The sequence below is a fragment of the Labrus mixtus genome, chromosome 22 (assembly GCF_963584025.1).
Source record: "Labrus mixtus chromosome 22, fLabMix1.1, whole genome shotgun sequence".
NCBI classification, from domain to species: domain Eukaryota; kingdom Metazoa; phylum Chordata; class Actinopteri; order Labriformes; family Labridae; genus Labrus; species Labrus mixtus.
Genome location: NC_083633.1, coordinates 8135515 through 8151126, shown reverse-complemented (window position 1 = coordinate 8151126; position 15612 = coordinate 8135515). Strand labels below are relative to the sequence as shown.

Sequence of the window (15612 nt, the reverse complement as noted above, 5' to 3'; positions counted from 1 at the left end):
TAGAGAGCGAGCAGGGAGACAGGGAGGCTGTGATTGGTTCATCAGATTGGTACCTCATGGTAAGGGTGGGTGATATGGGAAAAATATCATATCACAATTATTTTTTGGAAAATCATACTGATCTTTAGACAAATTTGTAAGTTACTGACACTGTAACTTATTTCCATCTATAATGTTTTTAAATGCACAAAAACTGAGCTGACAAGTTTAATCTATTTGAAAAACATCTTTGTAGGAGGTCTCACCCAGAACATCTTTAGCAACAGAAATGTCTTTCCCTCAATTTGTTCAATATTTATGAACAATTTGAAGGTTTTCTGCACCACTTTGAAATTATGATTTAGTTATGTGTCCTCTTTTTATGTTCATCATGAACATTTTCACGCAGTGATGCAGTCATTTAAAAACATGTAGACTTCAAGTTCTTGTGTTTCTGTTCTATTTTAGCCCTGCAGAGTTCCTGCAGCTTCATATGTTGTAGCCTTTGTTGTTTTTTACGACATCATTGGACTAACTTTAGTTTAGTTTATATATAATCAAACATAATACAGAATGTGTTCATTCTGTGACACATGATCAAAGTAAGTTTTACTGAAAGAAGAGTTGAATTCATAGAGGGGGCGGGACATTGTTGATTGACAGACAGACAGTCACCATGGTTACTCACTCTCACCTGCTTGTTTAGCCTAATCCCTATAGGTTCTGTTATCACAACAGGTGAGCTTCGGGTGGAGAAGCTTGATCGTAAATCGAGACAGAGCAGAAAACACCGACAGCAGCATTTTAAACACCGGGGTTATATCTCCACTCACTGTCTGTCTGAGCTCCGCTCTGTCTGTCTCTCTGCAGACTGTTAACGTCTCTCCGGCTCGTTAAACGGTTTCTTGTGTCGCTATCCGAGATGTAAACTTAACTGTGCAAACTATGCGGATAAGTTAACTGTTGATCACGCCGTGTCGGTTTGGAAAAATATCACAACAGTTGCCTATAACCAGGATGGAGTTGTTTTTGCGGACTTTACTTTTAAGTTTCGTTTTCACCGCTGCAGAGCAAAAGAGGGGGAGACGCGTCTGTGTGGGAGCATAAACTGCAGCATGATAGAATAAACACATTAGCCCGGTTCTACGATCTCTCTGCTTTGGCAAGATCGTCAGCACGTTAAAATCCTTCACGATCTAAAATCGTTATATCGCCCACCACTACCTCGTGGCAGACATTGGTCAAAGTTTTTACAGGATTACAACTGCTACAGATGACGGATTTTCTTCATTCCTCTGAAGAACATGAGTTATTAATTTCTGTCAGGACCTAAAGACAATTTCAACCTAAATCTTAAAAAGTGGATCTGGAGGAAATTACCAACCCTGCCTTTAATTAAAATAATCTCAGGTTCAAACTGCTGCTCTGCTTTTCTGTCTGAACAGTTTTACAGACAGATTACTGCTGTAATGATAGCTTTCTCGTTCATACACTTATGGCCAGTTTCTCTCCTCTATCCCTTTCTCATCCTTCCACTCCTGACCTCTTGACAGAAACTCTCCCTCTCTCCGTCTGTCACCCTGTTAGCCTTTTTTCAGAGGATCCACTGGCAGCTGTCGAGCTTTAATTGAAGATTAAATTAAATCAGCAGCAGTTTAATCTTCTCTGGATCCCAAACAGGGAGACAAGGACGGGGACGGCTGTCTGCGATGCTGGCAACGTCCCATAATGCCTCCTTGTAGCAAATCCCATTAAGCACCGAGACATACTGTATTACTAACCTTCTCACATCGACAAATTCAACTTTCCTCCCGGATTTTCACGGCAGTGTTGCAGAAAACTGTCCGTGTATCGTCGTGTTTGAGGAAGAAGAAAACGCCCTCATGTGAGACAACTAAAACCACAAAAACTCACACCATGCCTCATCATCTGATCCTGGCTCATGCAGTGAATAAAGATTGATTTAAGCTGCATTTCTTCACACTTGTGCTGAAACTGGACGGGATTTCTCGTAGTCGCAGCGTTTCATGAAATGGAAACTTGCGAGCTGATATATCTGGCGTGAATATACCGTTTGGGATTTCAACAAAGTTCAAAATGTCTCCTCATGTTTGTTGAGAAGTTTGGCTGCATTTAAAGAATCTGAACAGTAATTAGACACCTGAGCGTGCAGAGTTCACGAGGTTAATCGGGCTGTAATGAAATGATTAACTCGCATGTTAACACACAAACAGACGGAGACTGAATCACCCTACACACACACACAATTAAACACACACACCTGCATGAATCATAAATCCTTTTGTTTCCACGTCTCATCGCTAACACAACCTGGCCGTCTATTGGATGCATTGACCCTTGTGCACGTTTGAACAGCCAACGCACGCCACAGCATCCCAGGATTAAGTCATGTGTTCAAAGATGTCTTCTGTTGAGCCGTGACCTTCAACCCTCAGCAGTCTGGGATGATGTGGACAACAAGACAAACTTCAGAGAAATTCACAGACCAATATTACGCCGTCACAGAATCAATATGAATGTACTGACAGCGGAGTTTAGTTATGGCACGCTGACCAAGTCTAAAAAAAACAGGTGACACCTTCCCGCCCAATGAAAGACCTCCGCTCTGAATCAGCAGCAACAGATTCACATCGACTACTTACATCAGTGCAAGCCACAATATTTGTTGATGAGCTTAACAGATGTTAAACCGACGCATCAGCGGTGCATCCCTACCCTAACCAAGGATCATTTCAGACCAAAGAAATACATTTATGTGCACGCTTAAGGGAAAATGAAGCATGACAGAGGGACGCTTGTTTTCTGTAAAGACACGGTAAAACATCACAACATCACGTCGATGTTGTTTGTGTACGTTCACAGTTTCAACCTTTGACGCTAACAGATCATAATGTGCGTGTTCTGTGTTAAATGTGATTCTTCTCTCCGCTGCAACACGCAGAGCTCCGTGCCTCTCGGTGAAAACCTGCATCCAAAGACAATCCGAACGCTGAGAGGTCGCCAGAGAGAAGCCCAGCCCCGCCTCAAATGAATGCACCGTTATTTTGGCTTTTGGCAGAGTCAACAGAGTGTGTTTACCAAGACTTTGGAGGGAGAGAGAGAGAGAGAGAGAGAGAGAGAGAGAGAGAGAGAGAGAGAGAGAGAGAGAGAGAGCAGATCTAAATCCTGCAGAGAGACATCTGTATCCCTGCACGCTGACACTATCACAGTGCAGCAGCCCTCCGCCTGCTTTACAACACTACCACTGCTATTACACAGGCTTACAGCTGTTTGTGTGTGTGTGTGTGTGTGTGTGTGTGTGTGTGTGTGTGCATTAGTTTTAGGGTATTAAGTGTTATCATAGCGGCTGTGGTTAATCTAGAGGAAGACATAAACCAGACTGAGAGCGGCAGACGAGGAGAGAGCCAGCAGCTGAAACTCAGACCGAACGACATGAAGAGAGGATGATACTGCATTACACACACACAGACACACACACAGAAACAAACGCACACGATGATGTCATTGCTCTGTGATATGTCTCAAGTGTCTCCTTTTCCAAAATGTACAAACCTTATCTTAAGCACAATGGCAAAGTTATTTTTATGGAAGTTTTAAAAGTATCAAATTGACGTTGATTCCACACATTGTCACCATTTTATCTACTGATTCAATATCTGAAAACTTGCAAAAAATAAGTCACACAAGCTCAAACGAGATTCACAGATAAAGATTACAGAGTGCTTCATAAAAATGTAAAAACTGGAACAAAAACAACATAAAAACCATCAAACTTCAATGCAAAAATGATTTTCATATTTACAACAAAAGTCTAGGGTTAGTTTGAAATGTTGGGTCTTCAGTTTTTTTTTACTGCAGAGCACGTGTGGACGGTTCCAGAGGGTCTGGGTCTGCAGCAAGCTCAGGTGTTAAAAAAATGAAGCCAATGCAGAAAACTGCAGTTTTGCAGCGTCTGCGTCTTTAAGGATGTTTCAACACTTCTAGTTCGTTTGCTTTGGTCTGAATCCTGGACCAGTTTGTTCCATTGTTTGGCCTGTGTTCACACGGGGACATTTACAAGAGGACCAAAATGTGTGATGCACGAGTAAAAAGCTCTCTGATTGGTCAGAATCTCATGGTAAAACTCCCAGAAGTAAACAAAGACTAGCTGCCTCCTGATTGGCTGTGGCTGCTCCAAAGACGCTTTACAGTTTCTAAATGGACAGTAGACTCAGTTTTTATATTGTTTGTATTTATCACTGAAGGCAAACGACACAGTTTGAAAATAATATGCTGATATTCTGGAGTCGCTGAAGACTGAGGGGTCGGGTGCCTTGACACCTCTCCAGCTACCAGACCAATTTCTAGACTTGATCCGCACCAGGACTTGAACTGGGAACCCTCAAGTTCCCAACCCAAGTCCCTACAGACCGAGCTACTGCCGCAGTTTAAGTTTCTAAGACAAAACATCTGAGTTCAGCAATGATCCTTAAATGATTTAAACAGGAAAACAGCTGAGTATATCCAGTTATGGCGATGTGTCAGTCACAATTCATTTATCACTTTGAGGTGCATTTATGTAAGAAAAGTTCCTGGAAATATCAGGGCCTTGACGTCCTGAATTTATCTGAAGAATGTCAGAAATAGTGAATCAGACTTGAGGTTCGATTTTGCCGCTAAAAAAACAGAACCCAAAAATATGAAGCAACCTCCGAAAACTGACCAAACGGAGCCTAAAAGTGGAGGAAAAGCTGCTGCAGTGAAAACAGGCCGTGCCTCCTTCAGCACCTCATTAAAACTAACGAGTTCCTAAAACCAGAAAGTAAGTTCATTTTTTTTTGGTTTAGTCATTTAAAGAAAATCACCTTAAATGATGTCAGGAATTCAGTAAAGACATGACGTCACGATGCAGCATTCGTTTAGAAAAACATCCACGATGCTAATCAATAAAGCAAACAAGCACGAGAGAGAGAGAGACACACTCAACCTCTAATGAAGGGATCCAATCAGAGACACACACACACACACACAGACACACACACACACACACAAGCCCTGCAGTGCTCTGGATGTTTGCCACACTTCTAAGTGACAGATGCCCCGGGGAAGTTTGCCTAGAATAACCTCAGATACAGATTACACACACACACGCACGCACACACACACGCACACACACCCCCTCCCCGTGCACGCTGTGTTTCAGTGTTATCGGCTGGTTCGGCTCAGCAGCAGCGAGCTAATTCCAGAACATTTCAGACCGGCTTACACAGCAGGGAGGCTCCCAAACATCTGGACCTGTGCACCAGCTCACTCTCACATAAAAGCAGCCACACTTATGCAAATTCTCTACAACACACACACACACACACACACACACACACACACACACACACACACACACACACACACACACACACACACACACACACACACACACACACACACACACACACACACACACACACACACACACACACACACACACACACACACACACACACACACACACACACACACACACACACACACACACACACACACACACACACACACACACACACACACACACACACACACACACACACACACACGGTTGGAAAGCCAGGACACAGCTTGTGGTTCTGGCTGTGACGCTCCTCCCCCCCCCCCTGCTGAGGGCTCTGCAGACCGGAGCGACATCTCCATCAGACTGACGGCAGAATAATACAGACGACACTGAGACTCGGAGGATCAATGTCGAGATGTTCTATTAAAAAAGTCAAAATGTTTCATGTTTTTAAACTCGTTTACATCTCTTCATACGACACCGAGGTCAATGTTTCAAAAGCATTTTTTTGCTTACTATCTCGAAGGCAGTTTTAAAAAAAAAAAACATCAGGAGTGAATGAGAGAGTGTTGCAGAGACTTGCTGCAGACGGTCCATCCATCACAGAGATCGCCCTTTAGGTTTCATCATTCAGGCGTCTTGAGAAGCACAAAGTTCAGAGGACTGATGGTTTTACAATACCGCTGTGTTTTTATTTACATTTCACACAACGTCCTGACGTTAAATGAAACGGGGTTGTACATACGAGACTCTAAAAGCCTTTTTCAGACCGCTGTCTCAAGCCACAATATTTACACGCCGTGTGATGTTTCGCCTTCAATCTGTTAAGCTGTTTTCACATATGCAGTCCTGAAAATATCGAGATAATTTCAGGAGGACTGCTCCAGATATTCTCCTGAGCTGGATGTTCACACATGCTCCTCACAGCAGGAGACTATCCCTGTCAGACAGGGAGGGGGGGCGGGGGGGGTCTCCTGAGGTAAGACGTGATGCAAGAAGAAGGACCTGAAAGTAGCAGATGAAGCAACAGAGTCCTCTATACTATTCTTTCTATCAATGCTACGTGTAGTTGAACAGAATCTCAATGTGAACTAAAGAGTGGAGAAGAACATACTGGAGAACAGGAAACATAATGCAGCAGGTTCATTAGGAGATGGTAGAGGTGGCGTGCAGACAGTCTATGGTCGTGCAGCGATCACAGGGGATAAACGTCACCACCCCCTCCCACTCGCTCCAGGTGAATTCTCCTGATTATATCCTGCTGCTTTCTCACATCAGCTCACTCTGACTTTCTGCAGAAGAAATACGAGGAGGCTGGAGGAGACACTCCGGGTGAAGTCAGAGTGAAAAATGTGTCTGTTTTGTTTTTCACACATGCAGCTCCTCCTGTAAATATCAGGAGTTTTTCAGGAGTTTTCTGCAGGTGTAAAAGTCTTATGAATGTAGCAGAGGTGTAATGTGGGAAGAAGTGACCCCGTCTCTGTACCGTCTTCAGAGGTAGTGGCAGAGGAGAGACGGGAGCAGCAGAGTGTGTGTGCGTGTCTGACTGCGTGTGAATGTGGAGCTCCCGCTGTGACGCGCAACGTGAATTCACAGAATCAAGATGAACGCAAGCTTGGTGGCGGCACCTTTGCGGGGAAATAATCAGTCTGAAAAGGGCTTATGTGAAACAATAACATGATTTTCCTCCTTCTCTAGTCGACAGTTTATTTATTTAAACTCTGGCCTCAGGGTATAGTAAAGCTGGAGTGTGTGTGCTTAACGTCGATCTTTATTCATTCTGTGTTTACTTTATGTTCAGGGGGGAGGGGTGTCTGTGGTTGTCAAGCTTTAACTTCCTTAAAGCAGAAAGAAATGACCAGATGTTCACTGCGAGTGAGGATTTATCTTTAGAAACGTTCTCCGGGTCCCTGCGAGAAGATTTTTACAGCTGAAGTCGGCGTCCGCCTGGAAGGTAAAAGTTCCATCTGTGGACTGACGGCGTGCAGACGGAGTCGGGAAAATGGCCGGCAGTTATGTAGAATATATGTGACTTGCAGTTAATGGGCTAAAACGTACAAAACACGGGTATGGGCCGTTAAAATAAGAAGCTGAAAGGATGAAGAGAGAGAGAGAGCAAGAGAGAGAGCGAGAGAGAGAGAGAGGAGAGAGAGCAAGAGAGAGAGAGAGGAGAGACAGGAGAAAGAGAGAGAGCAAGAGAGAGAGAGAGAGAGAGTGGGGAGAGAGAGAGGAGAGAGAGAGAGAGAGAGAGGAGAGAGAGAGATGGGAGAGAAAGAGAGAGAGAGAGAGAGAGGAGAGAGAGCGAGAGAGAGAGAGTGGGGAGAGAGAGAGGAGAGAGAGAGTGAGAGAGAGAGAGAGGAGAGAGAGAGGGGAGAGAGAGAGAGAGAGAGAGGAGAGAGAGAGATGGGAGAGAAAGAGAGAGAGAGAGAGAGGTGGGAGAGAAAGAGAGAGAGAGAGAGATGGCCGTGTGTGTTTTATCTGGAGCTCTCTGCTCTCCAGGCATCTGTCCTCTATTATCTCTGCAGACTTTCTTTATAAAGAGCCGAGCGGGGACGAGAAACGCAGCAGCAGCAGCAGCAGCGGCAGCAGCACAGCGGGCTGGTAAAAAGTGGGACATGGATAATGGCTTCTGTGTTAAGTTGCACAGGAAGGACGGGCGATTTACTGCATCGACACTCTGCGCGCTAAGGAAACATCCTCCTCTGTTTTCTTGAGACTTTCCTGCACAGCGTCAGAGTCAGAGTCCTGCCTCGTCTGAATACAAGACGAGCGTCTTCAGGAGGGACTGCAGGTAACGTTACACCTGAGAGCAAATGAGCAAATATTTCATGACATTCTAAACAAAAGGACTCTTTAACTAAGAAATTTACTCTGAAGAATGTTTAGAAGAGAAGTCTTCCTCTAAATCACGACCCTGTTCTTAAAGGCACAATATGCGATTTGTCAACACTTAAATGTAGCAGAAATCAAATATATCCTCTGAAAATAACTCTGTGAGTCATGACTGTCTACAATGTGTGTGACACCCGAGTCCTATCTTCACTTTGTTTACATCGCCAGGACGGCCAGCCAGCTTAAAAGTTGTTTAATTGAGGGACTAGAGAAAAGAAGAATAACATACTGTACTCACTGCTTAACTGTGTTTCTAGATCACGCTCATTTCAGGTAAATTTACATGCAGTGTGAAGATACGAGCAGAAAAAAGATCGCTAGCATTAGCATGCTAACACAACAATGCAGCGCGTGTTGTTTTGGTTTCATGCTGGTGCTCAAGGGCGACATCTGCTGGATCAAAAAAACGCATATTCTGCCTTTAAGCAGCATTATTGTGTCACACCTGTGTTCTCTCTCACCTGTGTAAACGCCATGTCCTCATAAGTTTGAAGTTCGTACAGGTTGTTTATAATTAGCAGGTAAAACAATACCCAATGTCCATATAAGGGCATGACACCGCATTCATTGAGGGAGATTAGTGCGATGGCAGACGTAACCAAACTAGCGCTGGTGCTAACGATGCTAACTGGACTTCTTACACGCTCACACAGTTAGTCTCCCGCTATGTTGACGAGCAGAGACGCCCGATTGGACCACGGAGGTCGCTGCTGCTTCATACAACCCTCTGACCACACAGACCCAAATGGATGAGACCCGGTCGGACTTCAGGTTGGTGGGACAACTTTGATCATCGCAGAGAAATGGCGGAAGAGCAGTGCGCACGGGGACGCTCTCCGATGATCCCCCCCCGAGTAAATATGAAGAGAGAGCATTCATAAAAAGAACGGTGACCACGCTCAGGTGACCACAGCCACATAAATCGGGAGGTGTAAACATAAAGCGAGGGTGTTCTTACTGGATGAGCGGCCTGCGGCAGAGCACCAGGGCGTCGTACAGCACACACACGCCGAACACGGTGATGCCCGTCTCCTTCACCAGCATGGCGCAGGTACCGAGCAACAGACTGACGAGGAGACAACGCGGAGAGACAGTGGAGGGGAAGGAGTCCTCGGAGACGCACACCCCCACGCTCCTGGGAGGGAGAGAGAGAGAGAGAGGGAGGGAGATGGAAGATTTAATCGCACTAAAACAAAAACTTTAGTTACACAAGCCTCATTCTATCGGCAGCTGCATGCCTGTGAGTGTGTGTGTGTGTGTGTGATGCAGAGTCATCTTACCTGATGTAGGAGAGAAACGTCAGCAAGAAAAGCAGACAGGCCAAGACGTCAGCTCTGCCCACGATCCCAGACACCTGGAACACACACACACACACACACACACACACACACACACACACACACACACACACACACACACACACACACACACACACACACACACACACACACACACACACACACACACACACACACACACACACACACACACACACAGATATTAGTCATCGTGAGGACACAGAGCTGGAGTTCATTATTGAGGCACCTTTACAGCAGAATCAGTCACAAAAGAAGACTGTTTATTTAAAGACGCGAATATGAGCACAGAAAAAGGAACGCGCTCGCTGTGTTAGAGAGTGTGACACGATCTGTACTCGCTCATGTTTGATTTAAGACAACACTTCATGTTCAGTGTAATAAAGAAAAACTAAAAGCGTACAGATGACTCTTACAGTTTTGTTCTATTTGGTCATGTCAGGACTTTAAATACAGAGATTCTTCAGATGGTTTTTGTGTATTGAGTATTCAGCCACAGGTAGTGTTGTAGTCAAGACTACTCTAACTGAGACCAAGACCTACCCGAGACCAGAGTGCTCAGAGACCGAGACTATAAATATCTCTGAAAAATCATCATCTTGTGAGCAGCGGGCCTGTCACTCACTTGAAACCGTGATCGGGGGATTAAAATCTAATTATGAATGAATGAAGACTGCAGGCTGTGATGGGGCTGCTCTCGCTCTAAAAAGACGTTTTTAGCAGCTGGAACATTTTCAGGATGTATTTCAGACTTTTGGTAAAACACAGACTAAACTGTTGGCTCTGTGTCCGCCGAGAAAAATAGGAAGGATGAGTTTTCTGTCTTCTTAAATCCGCTGGTGTTTCTCCATTAAGGTGATCTACTGTATCAGCTGCAGTTCCAGCCTGTGGTTCCCGTGTGTGTGTGTGTGTGTGTGTGTGTGTGTGTGTGTGTGTGTGTGTGTGTGTGTAGGAGTCTGGCAGAGGAGCAGTAAACATGTCCAGCCAACACTGATAAAGAGCAGGCCGCGAGGGGGAGAGAGGATGGAGGGCAGTGCAGGGACGAGGAGGAAGAGGAGGAGGAGGAGGAGGAGGGAGGACTTTCATGTGATAAAAAAGAGCAAAAGAAACCTCAGCAGCTCCCACACACACAGACACACACACACACACACACACACACACACACAGACACAACCAGGCCGAAGCGCACAGAGAGCGAGTGGGAGACAAAAGAACAGGAGACATATTAGATTACAACAGGATAAAATTAAGCCTGGCTAGACGCTCAAACGCTCTCGTTGCCAGGAGTGTGTAATGGAAATCCTTGTTTTGGTTGTTTTACTTCATGTTGCATTCAGGCTCCGCGGGAGAGAACAAGACTGCTCACTGTTTTATTTAAGACAGAAGCATGAAGACACATTACAGACGGTTCCTGTTGCTTTGAAGAGACACTGAAATAAAGATCAGAAGAAATCAGTTTAATGCTCAGAGAGAGTGTGGGTTTCAAACAACGACGAGGACGATTGCGCAGTTTGAGAAAGTGAAATATTTGTTGCCTATGTTGAACGTTTATTGTTTGCATTCAGTTAAATGTTTTAGCGTCTGGTGAAATGGTTTTTTTTGCAATCACGTAAAACATCTGTAATAAATAACATGTGTCCGTCTCCCCGTTGGTACCTCCATCGTGTTTCCATCACCACACATTGGAAAACCTTGGAGTCATTTCCAACAGCGACATCTCGTTCCAACAACATGTCAGTGATATGAGCAGAACTGTCTTCTTCCATCTCGAAAACAGAGCACGTCTCCGCCCATCGCTCTTCTTCTCCTCCGCTGCAGAAAAACCGATTCACGCATTCCGTCACAACGAGAGTCGACTCCTGCAACGGCCTTCCACATGGTTCATCATCCAAAGTCCTCCACAGACTTCTTCGGTTCATCCAAAAAAAAAAAAAAAAAAACTCTGCTGCCTGTTTGCGCACACACTCTTCTCAGTGACCGCATCGCCGCTGTGCTCCAGGACCTCCGCTGGCTCCCAGGTCAAAGTCCTTCTCCTTACCCTCAAAGCCCTCAAACACCCGACCCCCTCACTCCTTCCTCTCTGGTCTGCGCTCCTCTGAAGCCAACCTCCTCTCTCCATCACTCAGGAACAAGCCTTTTCCACCGCTGCCCCCCCCCCCCCCCCCTTCCCCTCTGGAACTCTGACCCCAAACACATCTGAGACTTTACCGACCTTCCACGATTTGCACACATCCGCTCAATAAGAATCAAATCACAGTGCGAGAAGATAACTTTCTAAAAGTGTTCAGACATGTGAATCATTTCCTTTAGAGAGAGAGAGTCACAGCCAAATGTCACCGAGTATTTCCAGAGGAGGGCGTGTCGGAGAACAGCTGCAGCCGCTGGAACATGTGGGTGACACACACACACACACACACACACACACACACACACACACACACACACACACACACACACACACACACACACACACACACACACACACACACACACACACACACACACACACACACACACACACACACACACACACACACACACACACACACACACACACACACACACACACACACACACACACACACACACACACACACACACACACACACACACACACACACACACACACACACACACACACACACACACACACACACACACACACACACACACACACACACACACACACACACACACACACACACACACACACACACACACACACACACACACACACACACACACACACACACACACACACACACACACAGCTAAGATCAAAGGAGATCATTTACATCCTTAAGTGGACGGTTTCTGACTCTGAGTTTGAAGAGTGTGTGTGTGTGTGTGTACTGGAAAGTCTTTGCTTCATCACCTACAAACACTTGAGGGAGGCCTGGATGGTCGGAGATGAAAGGAGGAAGAGAACAGAGGAGTGAGAATTGAGGGATGAAGAGTGATCGAAGGTGCAAGATGAAAGAAAGAGTCGTGTGTGTGTGTAGAGGGGTGAGCGCAGACTTGTCTCTCTTCATAAATAAAATATGTGTGTGAAGCCTCTCTCCCTGGACACACACACACACACACACACACACACAGTAAACAGATTAATCTGAGGAAGAGGAGTTGCTGTCAGAGCTTCTCAGCGTTCAGGCGTCACACACACACACTCAAACTTTGCTGCCTTCACTCTCCTGTTCTTCTTCACTTTTAAAAACTCAGTCTAACATTCTCATTAGACTCTTTCCCCTTTGTGTGACCCAGATCTCGTCTCGTTTGTCGTTCCCTTCCTTCCAACACTCGGCTGTATTTGATGTGATTAAACTGATAAACGGGTGAAAAAGATGCTGAAGTAACTACATCATGATGCAGATATTAAAACGTCTGATTTTTTTATTCGTTCAAAGAAGCGTTTAAAAAGCGTGTTTCTTTTAATGGAGTCTGGAGGATCACATCACCTGGACGTGATCTCATTGCAGAACGGCTTTTTGTGATGAGCAGATGATGTCACGAGGGTTACCTCAGACTGGACTGAAGTTTCTTCATTGTAAACAAAACTCAGGCCTTTTGCAGAAAAAACAAAACACACATGTTCGTCCAAAATCCAAAATCATTCCGTGCACAACATTTTACCGACATGTTAAAATGTGTTGACTGACTAGGAGAGAGCGTGATGACCACGATACTGATATAAGACAGGATCGGTCCCATCTCTAACAGTAGGAGTTGACCCTTTGACATAAGAACAACGGAGAGCATACGCCACTCTAATCTGACCTTTGACCCTTCCTTCTTCAGCGGTTTTTACATCAGGCTGATTTAAAGACGGTGAAAGACTTGCACTTCTGCTTCGTCTTATTTCTCCTCCCGCAAGCTCTCTTTAAAACTCCCTCAATCAAAATCCATCAAACGTCTCCGGCTCATCTGACATGCAGCAGCAAGAATTTTTAACAAGCGCTAAACATAGAAATAGCATCACTCCTGTTTTGGCTCGACATCAGCTGCGAACCGAGAAGAATTTTGATACAAAGAGCGGTTCTGTGTCTTTAGCTTCCTCTTGCATGGTGCAAACTTTACCCAAGTGCAAGAACACGTTCACTGGATCGACCCTTTAATCTCATCAAGGACGTATATTAAAATGAACTCAGCTGTTAGCCTGATTAAAAGATATACAAGACTCCATGCAGATGCTGACAGAGTGACAACAAGAGGAGGGAAGAATGAAATATACCTACAGTATTTGTCTCACTCTCCCACCCTCTCTCTCTCTCTCTCTCGCTCTCTCTAATTCGGATCCATTACATAATTGTGCAGGAATTTGAGCTCAGCTGCAGCCTCTCTCTGCACCCAAACCCAGAACAGGGGGAGAGGAAGTGTAAAAGTACAGCTCGCTCTAACACACCCAAAAACCCAAACACACACACTGAAGCAGTGTGACTTTTCGCAGGCAGCCTGTCACCACGGGGACGCTGCGAGGAGAGTCGACTGTCCCCTCGGCTCTGTGTGTCCCGGCCTTCACCCGAAACATCCGGAGACAGCTTTACTCCGTGTGTGTGTGTGTGTGTGTGTGTGTGTGTGTGTGTGTGTGTGTGCGTGTGTGTGTGTGCGCAAGAAAGAGAGAGAGGGTGTGTGTGTGTGTGTGTGTGTGTGACACAGAGAGCCCAGAGCAGCACGGCACACATATGGCTGATGGGATCCACACATGGGCAGCGTGCTCTCAGCAGACAGAGGAGAGGGAGGAGGATGAATGGAGGCTTTTCAGCTCTGAAACAGGAGACTCATTCACGGTGAACGGACCCACATTAGACACAGAAAGACAGACGAGACTGTCCGGAACACCGACGAACTGAACTGACCCCCTGGATCTGCTGAACTTCTTTACTATAAAATAAAGATGATTCAGTGGCGGGAGAAAAAAAAAGGAGATATGTGCTGCAATCTGCTGCTCTCTGATGCTGTGTCGCGAGCTGCTGCTGCAAAACAAAACCATTTAGCCATTGGTGGTAATGATGTGAGCTAATGTTTTCAACAGACTAAAAGAGGGAAACTAAATGACCAGGATGAAAGAGTCTGCCGTTCATGAATGTTCTCCGACAGTGAAACAGAAAGAAACAAGCTTTGATATTTACTCTAAGAGACAAACGGCCTCGAGGGTCGTTTCTCTGTTTTAAATGACTAAGAAGCAGAAAGACGTTACTGATACGAGTTTCTGATGACGGATTGTTGATTCACAATCTGTATCGAGATGCAAAAAAGAACATCTTCAATGTTTTACAAAGAAATAAACTTGAGATAATAGACTGCTGCAGTCACTTTGTGAGATGTGTGGCTCAAAAACCTTATTTATCTGATATTGCCGTCAGTAAAATCCCTCATTTCAGCCTCTACCTGAAACGCTTCATTTCAGTTACTGTCTCTTTAACAACGCCACCCCCCCCCCCCCCCCCCTGCAGGGGTGGGCGTGTCCTCTGACTTTGCTTCATGCTCTGCTCTGATACCTGACGTCAGGTTGTGGCCAAGTCTCGCCAAGTTCTCGTAATGTCTCGTTCAGAGCGGCAGGAAAACCACGTCCAGGATTACACCAACGACTGAGTATCTTTACCCAGGTTTAGTAAGGACATCCAACATCCTAACATTATATGTATGTATTTAAATATGGATGAGCAGAATAGATCTCCTTTAAACCCAGATATGAGTTAGCATTTCAGCACTACCGTTAGCACCATCGTCTCGAAGAATGAGTTTTGAAAAGTCACCTGCATTCAAAGTCTGTGGTCAATAAGCATAAGTGATTATAACGTTTTTTTTCCAACAACATAAAACACATCTGGACGTGTCCAACTTGTGAATTTTGAAGCTTGTTCACGTCTTGTAAAGGCGTTTGCTGCTGCTGCAACAGGCTAACTACGACTACAGAGTCTGTCAGTAACTTAGATGGTGACGCTGAAGTCAGTCGACCGTGGTGTCATTACTGATTTAAAAAATCTTTCTACAGTCTATTGGGGCCCTCAGCAAAACTTCACAGGGGGCCCCCAATCAGCAGTATTAATCCCCATTATGTCATAAATGATCTGACACTAACAAAACATATATTTTGTATTC

The 15612-nt window shown here is 45.2% G+C and overlaps 1 protein-coding gene across 2 annotated transcripts in view; it reads right to left on the bottom strand.

Annotated features, from left to right (window-relative positions):
* The window catches only part of tmtc1 (transmembrane O-mannosyltransferase targeting cadherins 1), an 88252-nt gene that overhangs the window by 56506 nt on the left and 16134 nt on the right, over positions 1–15612 (bottom strand). For both annotated transcript variants that reach the window (XM_061029217.1, XM_061029216.1), the window contains 2 exons: positions 9478–9551; positions 9156–9332 (listed from right to left, as the gene is read on the bottom strand). In XM_061029217.1, the coding sequence (XP_060885200.1) occupies positions 9156–9332; positions 9478–9551 (251 nt within the window). The remainder of the gene's footprint in view (positions 1–9155; positions 9333–9477; positions 9552–15612) is intronic.